The 23,588-nt window shown below is 39.9% G+C and overlaps 1 protein-coding gene across 4 annotated transcripts in view; it reads left to right on the top strand.

The window, feature by feature from the left end:
- The window catches only part of LOC133413895 (astrotactin-2), a 291,345-nt gene that overhangs the window by 187,715 nt on the left and 80,042 nt on the right, over positions 1 to 23,588 (top strand). For all 4 annotated transcript variants that reach the window (XM_061698810.1, XM_061698809.1, XM_061698808.1 and 1 more), the window contains 2 exons: positions 1,489 to 1,655; positions 3,460 to 3,648. In XM_061698810.1, coding sequence (XP_061554794.1) covers positions 1,489 to 1,655; positions 3,460 to 3,648 — 356 coding nt within the window. The remainder of the gene's footprint in view (positions 1 to 1,488; positions 1,656 to 3,459; positions 3,649 to 23,588) is intronic.

Raw genomic sequence — 23,588 nt, 5'->3', positions numbered from 1 at the left:
AAATGACGGAGTTTCCACCGAATGACTGGTGGATGGACAATGGCCTCTCGGCCAGGCGGCTGAACGGCTCACTCCCTTTTTTGCATTCCAAAAGAATGATGACGTACGTGGTTTGGGGCAAGCCTCTAAGTTGGAGCATAAATAGTTGAGTTTTCCACAGAAACACTAGCTAGTGTTGAGTTATTTTTTTGCATGCCACACTTTGTCTTGAATACTGCTATTGCTATGGCCAAATTACGTTTATCTGAGTTTGCATTTGCTGCACATCATAAAACAATGCTAATGCCTATTTTATTTGTCATATTTTTAAATCTTAATTATTGATATTTCATTTTGAACTGGATCACACAGACCTCCAATTGGTAAAATTGTGACTACTGTGAAGGTATCATAGAAAATTGCAGGGTCTCCAGTGGGATGCAGTGTTTCGATTTAATCTCGTTAATATTTTAGTGGAAGTTATTAAGTGTGAGTGGATTTGCGGTGTTAGGGTTGGGGTGACGCATACCGATTTCTAACATCTGAACTGATTCTTAAAATGTGAGGTCTGGAGTTGTAATCCAGATGACCAATACAACCTACCACACATATTACAATGTATCCACTGACAATTGCGCGTCTCCTTCCCCCAAAGCAGATGTCTGTGCTGCTGCTGGAAAGGACAGCGAAGAACACAGATTTGCTCCTCTAATTGTGGCTGGTAACAGCACAAGCTTAAGTTTGCTTCCTGATTGGCTATGGTTACAGTATATTTAGTGGAACAATCACGGAGTCCATGACTCAGCCCAACTTGATATATCGTAAAACACCCACCTACGGATTTGCTAGCATAAAGATTGAACGGGCTTACATTTATGATGTACCTTGGCTGTTTTATGTGCTAATCAAAGAGGACAAATCACTCAAAATGCACCGCACACCACAAGATAATCTCTCAGGATAATATTTTAGAGACGTGACAATCAGGTCTTGGCTGACTTTGAACTAAGAGAGGAAAATTGCTCGAATTCGGCTAGTTTAATGGTATTTGCCTGTTACCATGTCTCCCAGGAAGGACAATTCGTTATTCGTCAAAACGTGTTTGCATTAAAGAATAGTCTTTGATGCAGAATCCCATTTAGTTGTATGAATACCTCTCTGATAAAACAAATCAAAGAAAACAAAAATGTATGTTGGGCTGTTGTTATGATATGAAGTGGCCTTCAAGTGGGAAACATCAGTTGGCGACCAACTTGAGGCCCATTTTAATTTATCATTTATTTTTGTGCTTTTACTTTTGACTTCTTTGATTCTCTCTCTCTCTTGACATCCGCTGCTCACTCCTCCATTCTGATCTCCGCTGGTACCTGCGCCTCCTCAGTGGCACCTGATTAAAATGCATGTGCTGACCTCTGTGCCTTCCTCTCTTCTTCTGTTTCCCTTATCACCCTCTTCTCTTCATTTTCTTCCTCCTCCTCCTCCTCCTCTTCGCCCGTGTCTCCCGTGCAGTGTCCTAATGGGCTGAGGCCAATGAAGGATGGCTCCGGTTGCTATGACTACTCCAGGGGCATCGACTGCACGGACGGCTTTAATGGAGGCTGCGAGCAGCTTTGTCACCAGCAGCTCGTGCCCATTGAAGAAGAGCCCGGATCCAGCAATGTGCTGATGTATTGTGGGTGAGAATAAGGAACCAACAAGTTATTTCAACTTTGCCCAAAAATCTTCCGCAAACATTTACAAGACGTTGGCTTTAATTGGATTTGCCCATTTGACCAAAATGGATTTAATCCATTCCAGGGTTCATAAAACACTACAAAATACCGCACAAATATTTTAAGCCACACACCCCCTTCCATTTACCGACAGTGTTGGCTTGGCGCACCCCTGGACACACCCTCCCAAAAAGTCCAAACAAAAGCCAAATGAATTATAGAAAATGCATTCATTAGAAATCCATCCATTCATCCATTTTCTATGCAGTATCCCGTATCCTGTTCAGAGTTGCTGAAAGCTAGTGCCTATCCAATTTGTTTTCGGGTGATAGGCAGACATCACCCCGAAACAGTTTCCAGGCAATTACAGAGCTACAGTATGTTAAAAAGATACATTTAAAAAAAAATACTATTTGTTTTTCAGACAGTTTTGCATACTGTAGTTGCATGAAAGAGACAGGCATATAGCTGATGATTTACGGGTGCATTGTGGATATGGGTTTGCTTTTCTATTAATTATTGTTATATTCTCTTTCTTTTCTTCATCATATTATATTAACCTTTTTATTTCACCCCCTTCCCTAAAATAAAATAAATAAAAACAAGTTGGAATAGTGCGGCACGGTGGCCGACTTGTTAGAGCGTCAGCCTCACAGTTCTGAGGACCCGGGTTCAATCCCCAGCCCCGCCTGTGTGGAGTTTGCATGTTCTCCCCGTGCCTGCGTGGGTTTTCTCCGGGCACTCCGGTTTCCTCCCACATCCCAAAAACATGCATGAATTGGAGACTCTAAATTGCCTGTAGGTGTGAGTGGTTGTGTGTTTCTATGTGCCCTGCGATTGGCTGGCAACCAGTTCAGGGTGTACCCCGCCTCCTGCCCGATGACAGCTGGGATAGGCTCCAGCACGCCCGCGACCCTAGTGAGGAGAAGCGGCTCAGAAAATGGATGGAAGTTGGAATAGTGGCACCTAAGTTTAAATACTGCATATTTGTTCTCTTCATGCTTGCATGGATATTCCTCCCACAATCCAAAATATTTGCTTCTTAAGTAAACTGAAGTCCATAAAATTTCCACAGGTGTTAATGTGAACAATTTGTCTAAGTGTGCCTTGCGACTGACTGATAATCAGTCCAGGGCTTACCTTGCCTCTCGCCCAAAGTCAGTAGGGATACTCAAGTTTTTATATGAGCAATTAAAAAGTAAATTTTCCATCATATTTCCCTTCGAACATATGAGTCCACAGAGTGTATGATAATTGCACTGCAAAACATTGTATTGTATCGTATTTGATTTTGTCGCATATGGGGTTGTTTTTGACATTGACAGTTGCTCTATTAGCCAGGCAAAATGAATCAATGCCAGAGTGACGTAAATGCCACAGTTCATCACTTATGTCAGGGATATGTATGTTAATAACGACCGTTAATGAACTTTGCAGAAAAGCCTTTTAATTGGCTGTCATCATTTAGACAATTTCTACTGACTTCAAATGGGCAGGATAATGTGGCCATCTGCTGATCTATTTGCATAATAACTCAAACGGTAAACCTCAGCAAAAAGTAAAGTCATGACAGGTGAAGGATATTCTAATCCTCCCTGAGCAGGTCTCTGCTTGCAGGATGGCGTCACAGAACCTTACCTCCTTTTATTTCCAAATGTAGGAACAGTCTCGAAGTTAAGCAATGTGCAAGTCTTATGTTGAGTAGAGTTACAGCATCAAAGTACGCACTTGATACGCTGATATATCTATCCCTCCATCACCTCCTCAGGTGTGTGGAGGAGTACAAACTGGGGACAGATGGGCGCTCATGCCTGCTGCAGTCCGACAACTGCGAGGGTCCGAAATGCCCGCGGCAGGCCGTCCACTTCAATGCCACGTTGTTTGGCGAGATGCTGCACGGATACGACAACAAAAGCCAACAGGTCAACCTGGGACAGATCTTCCAGATGACCTTCCGGTAATTAGTGTGCACGTTTACACAGATCTCATTCACGCATTGATATAATGTGTCTTTCCAAGTGCCAAAACAAGTCTTATTGTTAGTGGCTACACTAGATGTCTTTTATTATAATTTGCTTACATTCTTGAATTCTGGCAACCTCCCTCAGAAGTACTTTTTAGGCATGAAAATACTGAGTTTTTCAATGGTGAACTGTAAGTCCACATACTGTACTTTAAGTGATTTCATCAGAAATAATAATTGCATTGCAAAAGAAGTTGTAAGTCAGTCACTACAGTGGACATATGTTCAAAAGTGTCTCTCTTTTATATGCACGTCGACATTTTGATTTGATAACTTCAGGGGACAGTTATTCAAAAGGTTTTTTTTTTCTGCTCTGCAATCCATCAGTCACTACAGGGAACAGAATCACACGAACAGTATACACACAAATCCAAGTTGTGCATCATTCAGTACGTTGGAAAGTTATTCAAAAGTGTCTGAAGCTGGGCATAAGTCACCACAGTGGACAGCTCTTCAAATGCTGTTTTCCTGCTATATGTTTGAACTCTAATAGTATTAGTATTTTATGGACTTTAGAGGCACATTTTCTGTCAAGTTCCGTTTCGTAAGACCTCATGGGGCATTCCGCCAGACCTCAATATTTTGTCAGCTTCATGTGCCGGTGTATATTGAGTATACAATCCTCCCACGAGCCTTGCTTCAGATCTTCAGTTTATTCTCTAGGTCTCTGAAGAGACATCGGGAAGCAATGGCTGCCTTTTATCAGTTTTAATGCAGTGAGGAGAAAAGAGGCTCACAGTCTCACAATAGGTCTCGCCACGGGGAGCTTTGTGCCTGTGCATGTACGTACACCGCAAGATGCTGTGTTTTGGAGTGACAAGCGGATGAGAGACTGGTGCCGATTTACGATTGAGACTTTATCCCCTCTGGGCGTGCGCCCCCCCCCGCAGTAAAACAGGTCATATTCCTCCTCCAAGGTGCGGCGCATTGATAAAAGTCACATGTGATGAAAGCGCTCCTGTAACCACACGACCGTGATGATGATAAGAGTATCTATGCAGGAGTATACCCTTGCCTGTATCGCTCTGTTTCTCTGTCTGCCTTCTATTTACTCACTCGCATGCATGCTACACTAATGCTTTTCAAGGACACCGCATCAGTGGGTAGCACCCCGATTCCCCGCCAACCCACGTCATGATAGTTGTGCTTGGCTAAACACACCCTTAGGCTTACTGGTCAGTGCATCGTGTAACGATATTATTCTGGTTCGTCTGAAACATTCACGGTGCTTAGATGTGCACCTTTGTTTCATACACCAGTCTAAAGGAGACATAATAAGCATTTCTTTCACAGTTCCCAGTGACAATAATTCCCCACATATCTGCAGTTCACTTTTCTTAAATTCACCTTCTTACACATTTTCCTGTGGAACTTATCCTCACTTATTCAGTAAAAAACTCCCACATTCATGTTTTTTGCACTCCTCCTGAAACACCTTAAGATACACGTCCAGTGCAATTTTTCAAGATCAAATCATCTGTAAACTCTTTTTAAGATGTTTAAGGTTTGTTTGTTTGATTAAGGTTTAATTAATGTTGTAAGATGAGTTTGACATGAAATTAAAATCTTTTGATATCATAGTTTGTGGTGTATTTACTATTAGGCAATTACAAAACATTTTTTGGGGGGGCATCAATTTGCTCCAATGTTGACAACTTCGCAGAGTATGTGCCCCTAACACTAATCTGTGGTAACGCTGCTGCTTAGCTTTTGGCATGAAAGTGTTTTAGACAGTGCAGTCCAACCATTGCTTGGAAATGACGGACCTTCTTCTGGCCTAGCTTTCAAGTCAGGTATGAAAAAACTCAGTGTCGTGGTGGTATTATGTACATTTGCCACAGTGTTGCATCACAATTGAGAACACATATTCAGAAATAGGCAGCGCAGAAAAGATTTACTTGGCTGTGTAATTTCACACTTAATGGGTGGGCAGCCACTCCAGGGACTCAACAATTTGTATCCAATCAATTCAAAAGTCATTTTCCCATCGTTTGTCCCCTTTTAGCTGCTTGGCAGTTGTTAAGAGCTGCCATTTGAGTTGAGTGCTCGTAATTACAGTATGCCTAGGTTTCCTATAAAATGAGGATATCTCCCGAAAAGACCTAAAATAAACGCACAGCCAAATGTTGTGTCTTAGCATTGGATGCTGCATTATTATGCTCCACAATCCCCATGTTGCTGAACCTCAGTCTCCTGTAGAACAAAATGAGTTGAGGTAAATATAGGAGACCCTCGTTCTCCTCCATTGTTTTTGTTTGTTAGCGGCTAGCTTCTGCTTTGACTGATGCATGCAATGCTGCCTTTTTCTTTGCAGTTTGTACAGTTTTGAAGAGACAATCCAAGCAGTCAGTGACCTCCTAAACTACTTCAGACAGTAGTTTTACCCTCCGCACCCCGCACAACTTGTCACGCGCTGTATCTTACCCTTCACGATACCTCTGGGACGACGGCGCTTTTAAGCAGCCAATTAGGGAAGCCTTTGATTGCCGTCTGCGCCGTCTATATTGAGTTTGCTTTAAGTGACAAAGACAGCTTGTCCTGGCAAAGACAAATTCAAAACAAAGTCATCCTATAAATGAGGACATTTGTGGGCAGGCCAGAAAGGATGTAGAGGTCATGAACTTCCGGTTTTCTGCTTTAGAGGTGAGCTATTAATCTGCGTCACTAATTCAAACTCTACAAACGAAACCAAATAATGTATTCCCAAAATTCTGGACATTCGGGGAACTACTTTCCAAATTAAGAAAAATTCCCAGTTTTCCCAGAGTTCCACCTTTTACACATTTAGACATTCAACAAAAAACGTTCCTCATCTTTCACATTCCAACTTCAATCTGTTCTGCTCATTCAGGACGTACAGTATTGGAAACTATTTTTTTTATATTCCCAAATGTTTTGGATAACATTAAAAAAATGAATGCAGACCTTTCACATGCTTACAGTACCTCCTCCTTCAAAATCTATTGACCATTGCTAATCACTTCAACTTTAAACTGTTCAGCTAATTCAGGAGATACAGTTTACATTATAGAGCTATTGTATTATTCCTCCCAACATTCCAAGATGTTCCTAATTAAATTTCAAATGAAGTGATATTTGACATATTTTCCTTTTTCTTCCACAATTCTTGATTAATTCAAACCATGCCAGCGCCAAGTCACATGTTCTACATTACCGGAGTACCCGGAGAAAACCCACGCAGGCACGGGGAGAACATGCAAACTTCATACAGGCGAGGCTGGATCTGAACCCAGGTCCTCAGAACTGTGAGGCAGATGTGCTAACCGTGCCCCCACCGTGCCGCCCACTTCTTTACACAAATACATAATTTAAGACTGCATGTTTTGCAGCACGTGTAGGTTAAATAATATGAATATCATCCACCTAATATCATCCCATGACAATGTAACATTTGGAGCCAATGATAATTTTGCACCTTTAGTAGTTCAATAAAAATGTATTTCAGTGAAATACTGTCCATAGTGAGCCATCTCCATATCTTAAAAAATAGACAGGCAAGATGTATGCCTGTAAAAAGGTCAAATAAATTAAAACATGAATACATATTTTACTACTAATGTATGACTTGAAATGATGTAAATAGTCAAGTCCTACCTGTAGTGGTGTCTAATACAAGGCACAATGCACAAAATGACGTACTAAATAGTAAATGTTAGCACGGCATATTGTCACCGGTTACCAATATGCTATTGTGTTGAATCCCCATTGAGTTGGCACCTCTTCATTATGCGCACGTCATATTTAGGTTACGCTGTGTTTTTTTATTTCTTTTTCATCTCTGCCAGTGTAACCAGACAAGTACAGCACACAGGAGTGTAATATTACCACCCACTTCCCGCTAATTAAACATGTGTATTACTGTGTGTCAGCTCACTAAAGCACTTATGCCGCTTATCAAATCCACTGTGGCTTTTTTGTTCAAGGAACAAAAGCTTTGTCTTATGACTGACTCGCTCCCTGAGCACATGCCCTCATTTTTTTAAAAATATATTTTTATAGTGATATGTAAATGCAGCTTATTATTCACCTAATTCCCCCTCCCGACCTCACCCTCTGTTCGGCTTTGATATGCAGATACGCGTCATATCCCACAGCCTTCAACTTGCACTTTTTGCTGTTTCCCACATCAGCAGAGAGGCCTTTGGCAATGCAAAGTGAAATATTAGATGATGAATCCTATGACTTTTCCAGTCATAGCCTCACAGGTACCGCATTGTATTAAAAAAAAAAATAGAAACCCCTATGATTTATAACTTCATTCCATACATTTCGTCTCAAATTGATCTCACTAGGCGTCTTGCGAACAGGCCCCGGGAATGAATTTTTGCAGTTATGGAATTACAGAACATTACCATTTCTCCCATACGGTGTATTCCGGGGGTTTGATATAGTTGCACGTGTTAATGTAAATATTACGGTTGGGAGCGATTCCATTTCAACTTCAACGTAATGGAACTCAGAATGTGACAATATGCTGACTGAGCACAGGAAGTGTGTGTAGTTGCCATTTTTTAAACGTATTTTCTGCAAATAAAACACTCTGGGTGTCGTCATGCTCAATGGATCTAAATACATCTAAATCTATCAATCAAAAGGCCATTATCGCCTTTAGTGTACAATAATTGTTTTTTTTTCAACTTTAAAATGTTTTTATGGCATTTCAATACAATGGTCAGTGTTTCAGTAGCATGCATTCATTCATGATTCTTCTGGGCCACCATGGTTTCAATTAATATTCGGCTTTGCGCAATAGTGAGATAGCAGACGCGAGCTTCTTTTACACAGAAGTCCTACAAAATTGGCACATCTGAGCCATAACAGATCCTGAACAGAGATTATTCCGTTATTTATTCGTCTGTGCCTTTTACACTGAACGCAGCCCAGCGGGAAATTGTCATAACAGTGTCCAAGTACCAGAGAATTAGCTAAGTGTCAACTTTTTATAACACACAGTTCATCGGCAATGCTTGTTTTTCAATACAACAGGGTGGGACAAGTGTGAAACGGTGTTCAACTTCACGACCCAGTCCCAGCATTGTGGAATGCCATACTACTGTTCCACCTCTAATACAATTCTGATACTTCCTCGGGAATGCGAAAATGTACAGGTTGACTGACTCCCTACTCTGTGTCAATGGCATTTACAATGATGGGAGTAATGTTGTTAAAAATAAACAGCGTTACTAACGTCGTTATTTGTTTCTAATTAGGTTTTCACTCATTCTAACACTGTTACTGCCAAAAAATCTGGCACGTTACTTTAATTATTATTTTTTTTTACTTAATCTCTCTAAAGCACTTTGTGTTGGATTTTAATGTATGAAAACTGTTTTGATTTTGATTATCTTTCTCCATTGAAATAAATCAAAATGACAATGTGTTCTGGCCTTTTTGCAATGTATTTTTAATAAGAAAAATAGCACTCTGCAGTATAGTATATATTTTTTTTTTAAATACAGTACTGACATAATGAAATAGAATGTAAAGAGTTCAACGGGTTTTCCCACCTTTTTGCTTGAGTTCAATGAACATTGTGCTGCTCTTTTTGGTTTATGTGCATTGGCCACCTCAGGGCAGTATAATACAGACTTATGGATACAGTACATGGAGAAGGTCAAAATGCAGTAATATTATTTGCCAAACTACTGCTTGTTGTGGAGTTGAGTTCACTGCAAACATAAAGCTGTACCATCTCAAATTTTTGTTTGCAAGTTAAAACAAAAAAAGGTGGCTCATATCTCGAAAAACTCAGGTCAGGTCACTCGGATCTCAAGGCACGACTGTATCAGGTCATTGAAGCTATTTTCATCAGACCAACTAGATGTCTAGACAGACAGGCAAAGTTTTTCTTTTTCTGTTCTTCCACGAGAGGAGGCACGCACATAAGTGATGCTGATTGGCTAAGATCGTCAACTTTCATTGTAATCCAATGAGAGTTAGAGTTGGGCAGATGTTGTTGACACAAAATAAAGCAAGCATAGTAGCACACACAAAAAGTATGGCACAAGTAGTGAGTAAACGATCACCAACAGGAATGGCGAGCCCAGTTGAATCTACAGGTAAAGCAGCATTACTGAAAGTATAGACATTACTTTTCCACAAATGAAATTAAAGATGGCCTGTGGAAAAAACTCTCATTAAAAAAAATCTGAATTCTTTGACATATTCGAAGGTTTTTCAAAAAGTAACACAATAATTGCTTTCCCTGGTAAATAATTACATTCATAAAGGAGTAATTAAGTTTGTAATTTAATTACTGTTTGGGGCACATCATTATTATGATTTATTTTTCTTTTCAATAATTTCTCCAATACTGGCCATTTATACAGACCAGCAACGACGGAACAATGCCGTCCTTTAAAGGCAGTATGAAATTTGTTTTGTTTTGTTTGTTTGTTTGTTTTTTCTTTTACTGTTTTACTCGGTGGCACGGTGAACGACTGGTTAGCACATCTGCCTCACAGTTCTGAGGGCCGAGGTTCAAATCCAACCTCGCCTGTGTGGAGTTTGCATGTTCTCCCTGTGCCTGCGTGGGTTTTCTCCGGGTACTCCGATTTCCTCCCACATCCTAAAAACATGCTTGGTAGGTTAATTGAAGACTCTAAATTGTCCGTAGGTGTGAACTTGAGTGAAAACGGTTGTTTGTTTATATGTGCCCTGCGATTGTTTAGCGAGCAGTTCAGGGTGTAGCCCGCCTCTCGCCCGAAGATAGGGCTGGGATAGGCTCCAGCACACCCGCGACCCTAGTGAGGATAAGCGGTACGGAAAATGAATGGATGGACTGTTTTACTCACTGAAGATTTGAGAAACCTCAGATACCCAACAGCAAATAATTCCTATTTTATGTTCACATTTATATCCTGTATTTAAAAGCAAAAATTATAAAATGGGATTGTATTTAAAAAGACATACTGTACTTATGCTCTGACTTCCTTATGAAAACACCTTTGTTCTAATGGTCTTCAGATAAAATGTACATTAAGCCCTTATGCGTCCAATTAGAAGCTCAACAAACTCACTGTGCATGAAACTAATTTTTGCTCGTCTTAATTATTACTGTTAAGAACGCAGCACTGCTTACGAGTCCTTTTTAACTTGCCTTGTACACAGTGTTGGACTTGCAAAGGTTTGGAAGTCCAGAGATGGAGGATGAGTTCAGGCTTGTGCAAAGCCGATGTGTCCTCTATATGCATTAGATCAACTGTCGATTATGTGTAATTGGTGACTCTAGCTTCCCATATATTCAGCTGTAATTCCCTGTAATTTTCTCCTGCAATTTCTTTCCAGTTTAATGAGTAGCCATGAGACAGTGAGCAAGACTGAGTTGGATGGACCAATAAACTCCTCGAGTGTGACGAGAAAGAAGTCAATTGTTAAGCTCACAATGTAGCTTGGTGGCGTCTTCTGATTGCGTTGACTCATTCATAAATACAGTATATGCAGAATTGCTGTAGTGTAATGTTTGTATTTTTATCGCACAAAAACACATTTCCATAGGTAAATGCCTTCAGAGGGAGCGTCCAAGGGCAGAATTGTTCGTTCAAAAATCAATGTTTAACAAACCACAACACGTCATATGTCATATTAGAGCCCTTGTCAAGCGCTTTCCAGAGCCGTAATCATTTTGTCAATATGTCATACATGATAGCACGTTCATGTCAAAGAGCAAGTGACTTGGTGGAGAGAGAGATGTTTTCATCTGCCTTGATGGTATTATTTCAGGAACATATAGAATACGTGCAGTTCGAGTGTTATTTCTTACAGGAAAAACATGATTTAATTTGGTGAAATATGGTTTTCAGTTAAATGTGTGCTCATCCTCCAAAAGATTCCAGTCTAGAAAGATTGTATTTTGAAAGGTATTCTAAGCTGTCCTCAGATGTTTACCTCCACACTTTGGACAACATATGCGTGGACCATTGAAAAACCACATTCAAATTGTTTTTTCCAAATGAAGGTAAAAAATGTATTAAAAAAGAAACGTACTCATCACCAGAGATATGTTTCCTTTTCACGTGATGGAAGCTGTCCTCTAATATTTACCTTTCTAATTTGGACAAAATATTTAGGAGCTTAGTGAAAACCATGTATCTCCAAATTTTGACCTTTCTTTGTATGGAAATCTTTTAAATTAAAGAAAAAAAATGTGAAATTTGGAAATATGTTTTTTCACTGGGTAGGCAGTACAAGTAGAAAGATTACTGTAAGATTATTTTCTGACAACTTATCTTCTTACATGATGGAAGAAAGTTTTACCTTCACGGTTTTGAAATCAGAATCATCTTTATTTGCCAAGTATGTCAAAAAAACATAAGGAATTTGTCTCCAGTAGTTGGAGCTGCTCAAGTACAACAACAGACAGCCATTTGACAGAGAATGCGTTTGAGCCATAAAAACACAGTATGGAGAGTTCCTGAGCAATAAAAGGTTACCGGTAATGTGGTAATGGCGATACTTTATTTATTTATTTATTTTCGACAATTGTGCAAATGACGGAGAGTCCTCAAAGCCATTTAGATCATTTTGAAATGACTAATTGAGCGATAATCTGGTATGGTGCCATTGTGCAAATGGTTCAGAGACTTCAATAAATGTTATCAGTTTAAAGTGACTAGGAGTGCGATAATCTGGAACAGTGTCAATTGTGCAAATGGTGCAGATACTTCTCACGCACATGAGTGGCCATTATTGGTCAACAACAGAAATGAAAGTAGTGCAGAGTGACGAGACTAATCCAGTGAGTGCATGAATAATGTATAAATGGTTCAACAGAGATGTGACAACAATCTCAAAGACAAATTTGGCAGCATATTGCAATGGAATTGTAAATTAACCTTTTGAGAAGTTAATGGCAAGAGTGAAGAAACTATTGGAATGTCTGCTTGTTTTAGTTTGCATTGTTCATCAGCATCTACCTGAGGGAAGGAGCTGGAAGAGGTGGTGACCAGGATGTGGAGGGTCCATGAAGATTTTGTACGTACGCTCTTGTCTTAGTTCTGGGGGCGTGTAAGTCCTCAAAGGTGGGTAGAGGGATACAACATTTTTTAACAGTTTTGTTTGTCCGTTGCAGTCGGAGTTTGACGTTTTTTGTGGCAGCACCAAACCAGACTGATAGATGAACACAGGACTGAGTCAATGACTGCTGTGAAAAACTACCTTAACAGCTCCTGTGGCAGGCCGTGCTTCCTCAGTCCTTTATTGTTCTCTGCTTGTGGGATGGTTGCTTGTAGTTGGTTTGCGATTGGAATCCATGCCAGACTGATTTAGAGTTGTTAGCGGTAAACTGTTTTTCCAGATTTTCAGCATATTTTCTCTTTGCGATCTTGATTCTTTTAATCAGCTGGTTTTTAGCGTAATTATACAGGGCTCTATCCCCACTTCAATAGCCGTCCTCTTTAGCCTGCCAAAGTTGCTGTAGTTTGGCAGTGAACCACGGCTTTTGTTGTTGAACGTGCGAAAAGTATTTGTTGGTATACACACATCTTCACAGAAACTGATATAGGATGTGACACAGTCCATATATTTATCTAGACTGGCAGTTAAAGTTTCAAAAGCACTCCACTATGTGCAGTCTAAACAGTCTTGAAGTTATAACTTTGCTTCATTGGTCCACTTCACTGTTTTCACCACAGGCTTCGCACATTTAAGTTTGTGCCTGTATGTTGGTATTAAGTGGTATTAAATAGTGATCAGACGACCCCAGAGCTGCGCGGGGATGCCACGGTATGCATCATTTAGCGTGTTATAGAAGTTGTCTAAAGTGTTCTTTTCCCTGGTGGGACAGTCAATGTGTTTCTTGTATTTAGGGAGTTCGTGATTGAGTTTAGCTTTTCTTAAACTCCCCAAGAATAATGAGGGGTGAATCTGGGTGCTTTTTTTGTAGTTCGCTTACTTATTCAGTGAACGTTAGCAGTACGGTGTTCATATTAGCCTGGGAAGTAATGTCGACACAGACAAGTACGAATGAAGCATACTTGCGCAGTGAGTAGAATGACTTACAGTTCAAAAACAGCGAGTCCGGGCTGCAGCGTGTTGAGCTGCGTGACGTCGGTACACCATTTTTACTTGATGTAGAAGCATGTCTCCGTGAAGCACGGTGCGACAGAACGTCCGAAGTCCTTACTGGTGTTTGTGAGAGGATGAAGCATGTCCATTTTGTTGGGTAGGGACCGTAGAATTGCGAGGTGAATTGACCGGAGCGGCATATGGAATCCTCAATGCCACAGTTTGGACAAACCGACGCAACCCTAATTTAGACGCTGTGCAGGCTTCTTGTTGGGTGGGTTATTTGGTTGTTTGTCCTTGTGTGAGCTTTCTTTTCTTCCCAGGCATTTGTTCTCTGGTCAACAGCTCGCATGAGGCGAGGTGGTGCCTAAAGCAAACCTGGCTTAATAACGGCTGTTGCCAAAGAGGCTTACCGCAAACTCGCAGCCAGTTTGACCGGAGGGAAAACGAGGCCGTGATAAGAGTGTAGTCGAAAATGAAATAGGAAGTTAAAAAAGAAGCACCCAAATCAATAGTGAAACGTTTCAGGAGAAACTATTTGACAATGCAAGGACCATGTTAGTGTGTGTGTGTGTGTTTGGGGGGGTTTGCCCTGAAATTGAATAAAGAAACTCTTTTACAAGACGTGTGATTCAGACAACAGTGTGTCATACTGGTGAATCTGAGCTCAAGCTTTTGGTCCATATATTATTCAATATCAAGAGGGTCTTCACGTTGACAGCACAACAGAAAGTTGATTATGAGAAAATTGTGACTACAGTTATAAGAGCCAGAAACACTTTGAGTGCTATGATACCCTAGATCTTTTAAGGAAAATTGTGATACCATTCAAAATTAAAGCTGTAGATAAAAGATATAATAGTTAGATATTATTTAAAATCAACATGGTTCTTGTTTTGACACAAGAACCCTTCAAACGTTTGTATGAGAAAAAATTGTGACAGACAAATAGGATCCTTGCTTTGACACAACCTTAACTCCCCAAAGGTTTCAGATTTTCAGGAAATTTTGTGACAGACATTGTCACAACTACATCCACTAGTCTTTCCTCTTCTTTTGACAATTCAAAGTCAATAGTGAATGTTCATATCTATGACGTAGCAGACTGAGGCCAAATGTCTTTTTTTTTTTTTGCATAAGAAATAACAAGAGTGTAGAAGAATGTGATTTTCTAGTGGTTTTTGGCACTTTTATTGTGTCGCTAAACTTTTATTCTGTTGTAAATAACACGGTCCAAAAAAGATGCAATTGGGCCCGTTCTAGACTGTGCACTGCTAAAATCACCTTGCGCAGCTGTCAGTCGAACCAGCGACAGACCGCAGGGTGACAAATGAGAATATTCAGCATAAGGCATCAATGCGTCAACATTTGATGGAGTTGCCACACGGGAGGTAGCTAACAATGCTTGGCGTTGATAGATGCCTTCAGCTGCTGGATAGGTTTTAATGAAGAAAAAAGCCCTGCGAGAAGTTGTTTTTGGACTTGGGCTAAAAAGTGGGAATTAGAAGCTGGATGGTTTTAGTATTGATTAATGAACTCCTGGCGAGGCAGTGCACTTCGCAGCGGCTGTGTTTGCAATTTCGCATCCCCCTCTGGTCTGCTCTCTGTCCTTTCATCCTACTTTTCCAACATTTATCTTTTATACATTATTCATAATATTTTTTTTTCTCACTTTCACCCAACAATATGAAGTTGGCGGATTTTAATATTCATCCACCACGGCAGGAGCGAAATGACAAAATGACTTGTTCTGTGATATGACCGCGGTTGGTCGTTGGACATTGACTGGCAGGTGGACAGTTAACATGATGACAGCTAATTGCACCTTAATGTCCCTCGTGTCTATTCCTAATTACTCATTGATAGAATAGATCTTTTGTAACAATGGCCTCACAAGAATGGTTTGTTGAGGATTATGAGGGACATAGGTTTCTGGAAGGGTTTTTTAATGCAAGTTCTAAATGACTAATGGAATACCGGTCCCTAAATATTTATTTTTAACATTTATAGATGTTTTATTTGAATTATTAGGGTCTAAGCACCAGGTGATACAAAGGCCCTCTTGGAATCAGTTTATTAGTATTTTTCCCAAAAAATGAATTGCCTTTTGGAGGCATCAACATGTTCATTTTTCAGGGGTGCCAAAATAAATTTGAAAAAACTCACTATGGAGCACCCATTTGTAGGTCAAATAAATTGGCCTCATGTCTATTGTGACAAGAGGCATGGAAAGGTCTCAAGGACCCATGCATGAAATTTTACAGGAAGAAGGCCATTTTGCCTTGAAGCAGCGATTTTGAGTCAATTCCAGGGGCAAGGACATAAATTCTTACAAATTCCTTCTCAGGATTCTGTCCAAATGGGCCCCAATCTGAACCGGATCTTCAAGATGGAAGGGCAACGCTAAATTTGGTAGCTTTTCTGCCTTTTAATGTGATCAAAGATCAATGGTCATTGCGATGATTTTATTTTACTCATGTTAATCATATATTTACAATTATAAATAACATTAATATTGTTACACACGGCATATTAAGGAATCCAATGATTTATAAATGTGATTGTATGTTATTTTTACTGATGATAAATAACCACTTGTTTATTCTAACCAATGGATCAACTTTTTTTGTTTTCAAATCTTAATAGATTTTTATCTGTGACAGACCCCACACATCAAGATAAAAAAAAAAATCAGGCATTCTTTTTAAACAGCCTTGGTCGTATTGTGTTTGCTGTACCCAGAGAATCTCAACACAGAAGACCTCACACAAAGATTCTGGTCCTCTGTCGATCTCAAAATCTCACTTGATCACATGTGTTTCACAAGGAAGAAGGCCATAAATGCGTCCCCAAATGTCCCCAGTATTCCCAGTTGCTGGAGCCAGGAGCATTGCAAAGTGGTGATATCCTCAAAAACAAATCGCTTTGGAAGATAATTCCTGCCGTATGGGGAACCCAGTTCGATTCTTTGATTGGCGACATTCCGTTTCACGTCACAGTTCATGGAGTCATGACTCAGGAGAAGTTGGTTTTCCCCACAAACGAAGAGTTAGGTTCGTAAATATTGTACACATTCATGATTTAGGATTGTCGGTTCCAGCCTATTTCGGACTGTGGGATTGTCTGTATGTGTGTGTAGCGGGTCGAAAAAAGAAATACATTTTGGAAGATTCCTGCAAATAGAATGTGTGAAGGTGAATGGAGGAACTTCAAGCCTGTCTGAACCACTTTACGAAACAATTAGACCAACATGTAAAAAAGTTACATTTCCTCAAAACCTTTGAAAATACAGTACATCAATAATGGAATCAAGATTGAAACTGTCTGAAAATTGAGAAAGCGCATTGTCACATTGCATCAAAAAAACAAACAAAGAAGCTGCTGCTTCTGCAATGTCCATGCCAATTTCCACGTCGCATAAAATCGCTGCTTGCTTTTGGCTTAATTAAAGAAAAACTAAACCATATCTGCTACATCTGTCTCCTCAGGGGAAGCAGATCTGATCTGTAGGCTACCCAGGTGGTAGATCAATTTCTGCTTTGTCCGATTTTCTTTCCAAAGCCAAAATGAAAAAAAGTAATGTCTCCCAATTAGCTGCACAGCTAGCTGCCTTGCATGCTCCTCTCCCCTCCTTTCCTCACTCTGCATCAGGAAGCGCAATCTCTGTGGTAATGCTCCCAGCCACCGGAGTTCATTTCCACACTGTGCAAAAAAGGCAGGCAGCTGCCAAAGTAGAGATACAAAAATTGCATATTTACATTGCTTTTCACTTCTATGTACAACTCAGGAAAGGGATGTGATTTGCTTGTGAAGAAACATGAGTGACAGCGAACGGTCTGTCCAAACAAAAAACACTGTTCAACAGTAATTTGAATTTGCACAGCTCATCCTACAAGTAATTAAAGAGATCTTCAATTAGATTTTGATGGAATACTAACTACGAAGGCTACATTCCAGGAAATCCACATTACTGTCTTCAATCTTCAAAAGTAATCATATTATCGTTCATTAGTGATTTATAATAAAACTTAACAGCTATAATATATATCTAGCAGGCGCAGAATTGTCGACCAACAAAGTCACTGGAGTTTGTTGCATGACCATTTGTTGCTAGGCAAAATGTGTCACAATCAAGCACAACCCATGAAAGAAATGAATATATTCCCGTTGTGTAAGCAAGATGTTTGAATGACAAACATGGACCGATAAACTCTTTGCTCAACTGGTGTAGCTGGAAAATAACTGAAATTTTGATGTAATTAGGAAAGAAGAAACTATCCGAAGAGTGGATGCATTTCAGTTCAATCGCACAAGACAAAAGTTCACATTAAAACTCTAAAGTTAGCAAAAGAGTAGCAAAAAAACAAAATTTACGCCCCACCTAAAAATCTTTGTAATTGCTTATAGCACTACGTCTGTCTAAATGGAACACTTTAGCTCACTTAAGCATACTTCCTTGAACCCAAGATGCCACCAGATAGTGCCAAAGCATTGCTTTGGCCTGAGTGCAAAAACAGCGAATAGGTGAGTTTTTCAGCAAAAAAACGTAGGATCGCTTTAAGAAAAAATAAGGCAAATGGGCGAATTAGTGAAAGCCAAACCATGAAAATTTGGGGATTCACTGTGTACAGTACACACTAAGACTCCATCTTAGAGAAATTGTAAAAACAAACTGAAGAACTTTTTGCTCAACTTTCACTTGACTCTGGGCTCGTGTACTGTCACTGGAAAATAGCAATGTTTCAACATAATCTAACATTTTGTACATTTTCATACTAAAGTTCCTGTGAAATTGAGCTGTAGTGGCAAAGAAATTCACCAAAAGTGGATGCAATTCAGGTCACTCGTGTATCAGAAGGTATTTCCACATTTCCTTTGCAGAAGCGTTATACGAATATGAATAAAAGGACTGTACATAAACACTGTTGTCAGGAAGAATTGCAAACATGAACCTCACTCAACTTTCAATGCTGTTTTTTGTTTTTTGTATTTGTTCGCTTTCCCTTTTGTTATGTGCATTTTCTTTGACACACCAGCTAATTATCCCAGTCATTGTTGAATCCAAACAGCGAGGCAGCCACAGAAATTGCCGGCACGCTGTGCCATGGCTGTTTTGCGGATTGTTATTATTATAAAAAAAACATTTGCGCCACTGAATATGTAGAGAGACAAAACTGTGAAATGGCTGATGACTTCTTGACTCCGAGACATGCAAAACCACAGTTATGATAATTTCCTCCCAGCTGCCACGTTCACTGCTTATCTTTTAAAAACGATCACATCCTGAGAAGAACAGGGATTGTTTTCACATTGTGGATGAGATGGAGCAAGATATCGAGCATTTGGAGACACTGTTTCCCTTAGGCTGTATTTATGCTGCTGGTTTTTATATCCACGTACGAATTAGTAACTATATCAGGTTTTTTTTTTTTTTTTAACTATTACTTCCCAGTGACCCATATCTGATATCATTACTGTTCTTGAAACAATCCCCATGGACACTGAAATGCTGGTAGACAACAATATGCAGGTACCAAAATGAAAACATCAGGTTCGTCCACGAATTAGCAAACATTGGAAAATAATCTATGTGCAGAGATATCCCTTTTCTTATTTAATGTGCCATCCATCCATTTTCTGTACCACTTATCCTCACTAGTCTTTATTTCTTTGTGTTACCACGTGTGTTAGCAAGTGTTGTTTCGGTGGACTTTGTGCATACAGTCAACCCCCACTATTCGCGAGGGACGTGTACTGAGCCCAGCTGTGAATATCAGGGGGGAAAACGGCTGTAACTGAAGACCCCTAATGTTTTTCTTTTTAAATAATTATCCATGTCAATATATACAACCAAGTATGATCCTGAAACACAAAATAGAATCTCATACTCATTATCTTACAATGTTACTCTTAAAAGAAACGCCACTAATGAAAGCAAAAACATGGACATGCGGTGAAAACTGTTCGTAACCTCCGCTAACGACCCATGCTAAATTCAGAAAGGTTTTGTGAATAGAAATCTTGCTATGCTTTTCGCAGTAGCAAAAATCTACGAGTAACTGACGCCCACCCAAAAAAGGTTTTTAATTGCCTATGGATACAGCAAGATGCCGGCAAAGTATTTTTTTTCCATTAGACAAGGCTATGGCCTGACGAAATTAAGCTCCTCATTTTTAATCCACAAGGAGCTGTGGAGGAAGAGCATTTAAATGTTCTTCTGCCTGTCACTAGCATAGATAGATGAAGAAATATATATATATATATATTATTTGTAATAAATGAATAATTGTTGGCCCATTCAAGTGAAATTGGATCATTTCCCATGGTGCACTGGGTGGGAAATAGTGGCTGTAACTCACAGGTGTCAAACTGGTGGCCCGGGGGCCAGGTCCGGTCCGCCACATCATTTTATGTGGCCCGCGAAAGCAAATCAAATTGGCTCATTGTGTTCTGGTGTAATACCATTGAGATATTTTTTTTTTTATATACCAATCCCCCTTTGAAAGGAAATGTAATAGTTGAAAAACATGTTTTTATAGGCTTCTGATTTCAAAACTGGCTATTCATCAATTTGTTGTGTATACTGTATGTAATTACAGTATAGGAGGTAATATTTCATTTATATGGGTTCACAGTTGTAGCGGCCCTACGAGGGAAGTCATAACTACGATGTGGCCCGTGACAAAAATGAGTTTGACACCCCTGCTGTAAATGAACAGCCGCTACTTGAGCACGTAGTAGTCAAATAGTAGTCAGAGTTTGCATAGCAGTGACCAGGCAACATCTGCCAGTAGAGCAGACTTGACGGTGAATTGTGTTTGTTTAGTCTCAGAGCAGAGACCCCCCTCCATCAAACATCCGCACAGCTTATCTGTGACATCGCAGCCCTTGCTCTCCTTCAGCCTCCATTCATAACGGCCCACTGACCTGCACCTGCACTGGCACCCAGTGGCGGCTGGTGCACACTTCCAAAACACTGCCGTTATCCCAGGAGGTCACCGAGGGCACGTCGGCCCCCCACCCTCCTTCCGAGAGATCTGCTTTGTCCGCTTTTCTTCCCACTGTGGCAAAGTGGCCGTTGTCATGCCACTTCTCGACTCCCGACCCGTTCTTGCCTTCTGGCTGAGACTCACGCGACGTCATGTTTCCCACCTCGGTTGGAAACGTAATCACTTCTTATCCGCCTCCCGAACCCGCGCTTTGTGTCACGAACGGCCTCTCTGATTCCGCTAACGTTGTTTGTGAGTTAGTTTAATTTATTACCACAAACTAGTCTTTTACAGGTAATTGTTTTTGGCATTTAATGAACACATGAAATAGTTTGGTGCATAACAGTTCTGCCTAAACAAGGATTAAGAACGTGCTGCAGTCTTATATAAAGCACAGAAAAAATGAAGCCGATCATTTATGTGCACCCATCCTGGAAGCGTAGCATGGGTCTATACATTTGCTGAAGAGAAAGAGTGACCTCTAGTGGAGGATTGTATTACTGTACTTACATCTCCTCGATTGACAAGTACTGTTTGTTACACAGTACTGTCACTGCTTGACAAATATTGTCACTTTCCACACTGCAAATAATTTTGGGGAGAGTAATTAGAATTTTACTTTGTAAAAAAAAAAAAAAAAAAAAAAAAAAAATTAAATTACATCTATAAATGAATCCATGAAAACTCAAAATGATGAATACATTTGATTGAAATAATATCAGAAATTGAATAATTACATCATAAAAAAGATGCAATGAATGAAAATAAATAGGAAGATATGAGAAAAGCATCATGCCTGTCATTTAATAGAAATGTATTTCATAAATGTAATTGTAAAAGCTCCGACTAAATAAACCACTCATTAACAGAGGCTACCTAAAAATAATAATCATAAATGATGAATGTTGAATTTTTTAAAAACACAGGACATTCATTTTATGTACCACATATCCTGGCACCTATCCCAGCTGACTTAGGGCAAGAGGCGGGGTACACCCTGAATTGGTCGCCAGCCAATCGCAGGGCACATGGCCACAAACAACCATTCATTCACACCTATGAAAAAATTACCCAAGAAATAACCCTTTAAGTTACCAAATGTTGTTGCTGTTTTTTTCTATCTTTAGGGGTTTGCAAGTATCATCATCGTCGTCATCATCATCATCACCATTATTATCATTTTGAATTTTAATAATATTAAGGTTGTTGTCGTTTTCTGTTAAACCCTTTAGCACCATAATAATAGATATATTTATTAATTTCTGTCTGGTATGTCGAATTTGTATGACGTCGCAACAAAGCCAACACAACTTAAAACCTCAAAGTGACAACATCCATTTTAAACACAACCATCCCTTTCACATTTCCAAACAGCTTGCAATAATGGAACTCTTTGCCCAAACAATGCAAATAGAAACGTGACGGCGTATATGGCGAACGGCTGCTCACATCATATACAGTATAGCGTACTCACTATTGTAAGAGATGTAGCCATTGAACATGTTGACAAAGCAGTGTTTAAAGAAAGGCTGCAGACTTTTGAAAAGTAGTACAAATCTTAAATCAAAACAGGTTGCTTTGAGCTACCTGTCGCGCTGTTATTCATGTTGCTATACTTTGCACTTTTTCTTAACCAACTGAAAGCTTGATTGGGAGTGCATTTTACTACATTACAATACCAATGTTCAATATATTATTTGAGTTAATTGTTCTTAAAAAGGATGTACTTGAACTATTATGCTCTATCACTATATCAGTGGCATAAAAAAAAAATCAACAATACTATCATTTGTCGTGATGTTTTTGTGAATATATATCGTCCTTAAAAAATTTAAATAAAAACACTCAACATCATATGTTACGAGAGAGAGCAATGGATAACACAAAAATATTGTAAAGTATAAAAAGCAAACAGAGTAACAACAGTAATAAAAATCTGCAATAAAGCAGGGCAGCGACGCAATAACCGTGATATAGTGGAGGATTACTGTATCTGTATTCCATGATGAGAAGTTACAGGGACTCAATGTTCAAGGGCTGGGACTCATTGTTTCCAGATGTGCATCCTGGGACTCATATTGTTTCAAGTGCAAAATGATCTATGCATTCAGTCAAATTAAAGTGATGTTGCTTAATTAGCAGATGCGAGACATGACAATGAGTTCTTTGTGGTTCCCCCTGCTAAGGATTTGTATTCAGTACTCAGCTACTGTGGGAGGAATTAGCGAGTCTTTGTCAGTGCTCGCCGCACGTGGATCTTAGATGGCTTACAGTGTTGGCATTGTTGAGCAGACCCATTCATTGCCTGGAAATGCAGCTGTCATTGAAATGCATAGAGGCGGGCGGGCCTCTTGGTGGTGGACACGATTAAGAAACTCTCACATTCCCCCCCCCCCCAAAAAAACCTTCATAGTATGTTCATTGAAGACTCAAAATTGTCCGTGGGTGCGAATGGTTGTGCGTTTAGATCGGCTGGCGACCGGTTCAGGGTGTACCCCGCCTCCCGCCCGAAGATAGCTGGGATAGGCTCCAGCAACTAGCGAAGATAAGCTGTTGGGAAAATTGCTGGATGTACCAGCAGTGTGATGCGGCTGGGGGCAACATGAAACAAAGTATTGTTACACTCCATCAAGGGAAGTATGGTGACACTGATGGTAACTGCATGTGACATGCATAACAGTGTTTGTGGGTGTTGTTAGCTCTTTGCACGTTAGCTGTCCTCGTTGGGAATGAAGATACCTCACAGAGGGTTGAACCCAAGATATCCAATTTTATGACAGGAAGTACCCAAAATGGGATTTTAGGTGTTGTTGGGAGCTAACCTATTGTTCCGTTTGGAATAACATTTTGAATGGAATT

The sequence above is a fragment of the Phycodurus eques genome, chromosome 15, assembly GCF_024500275.1.
Source record: "Phycodurus eques isolate BA_2022a chromosome 15, UOR_Pequ_1.1, whole genome shotgun sequence".
NCBI lineage: Eukaryota > Metazoa > Chordata > Actinopteri > Syngnathiformes > Syngnathidae > Phycodurus > Phycodurus eques.
This window is presented reverse-complemented; position numbering and strand designations above follow the sequence as displayed.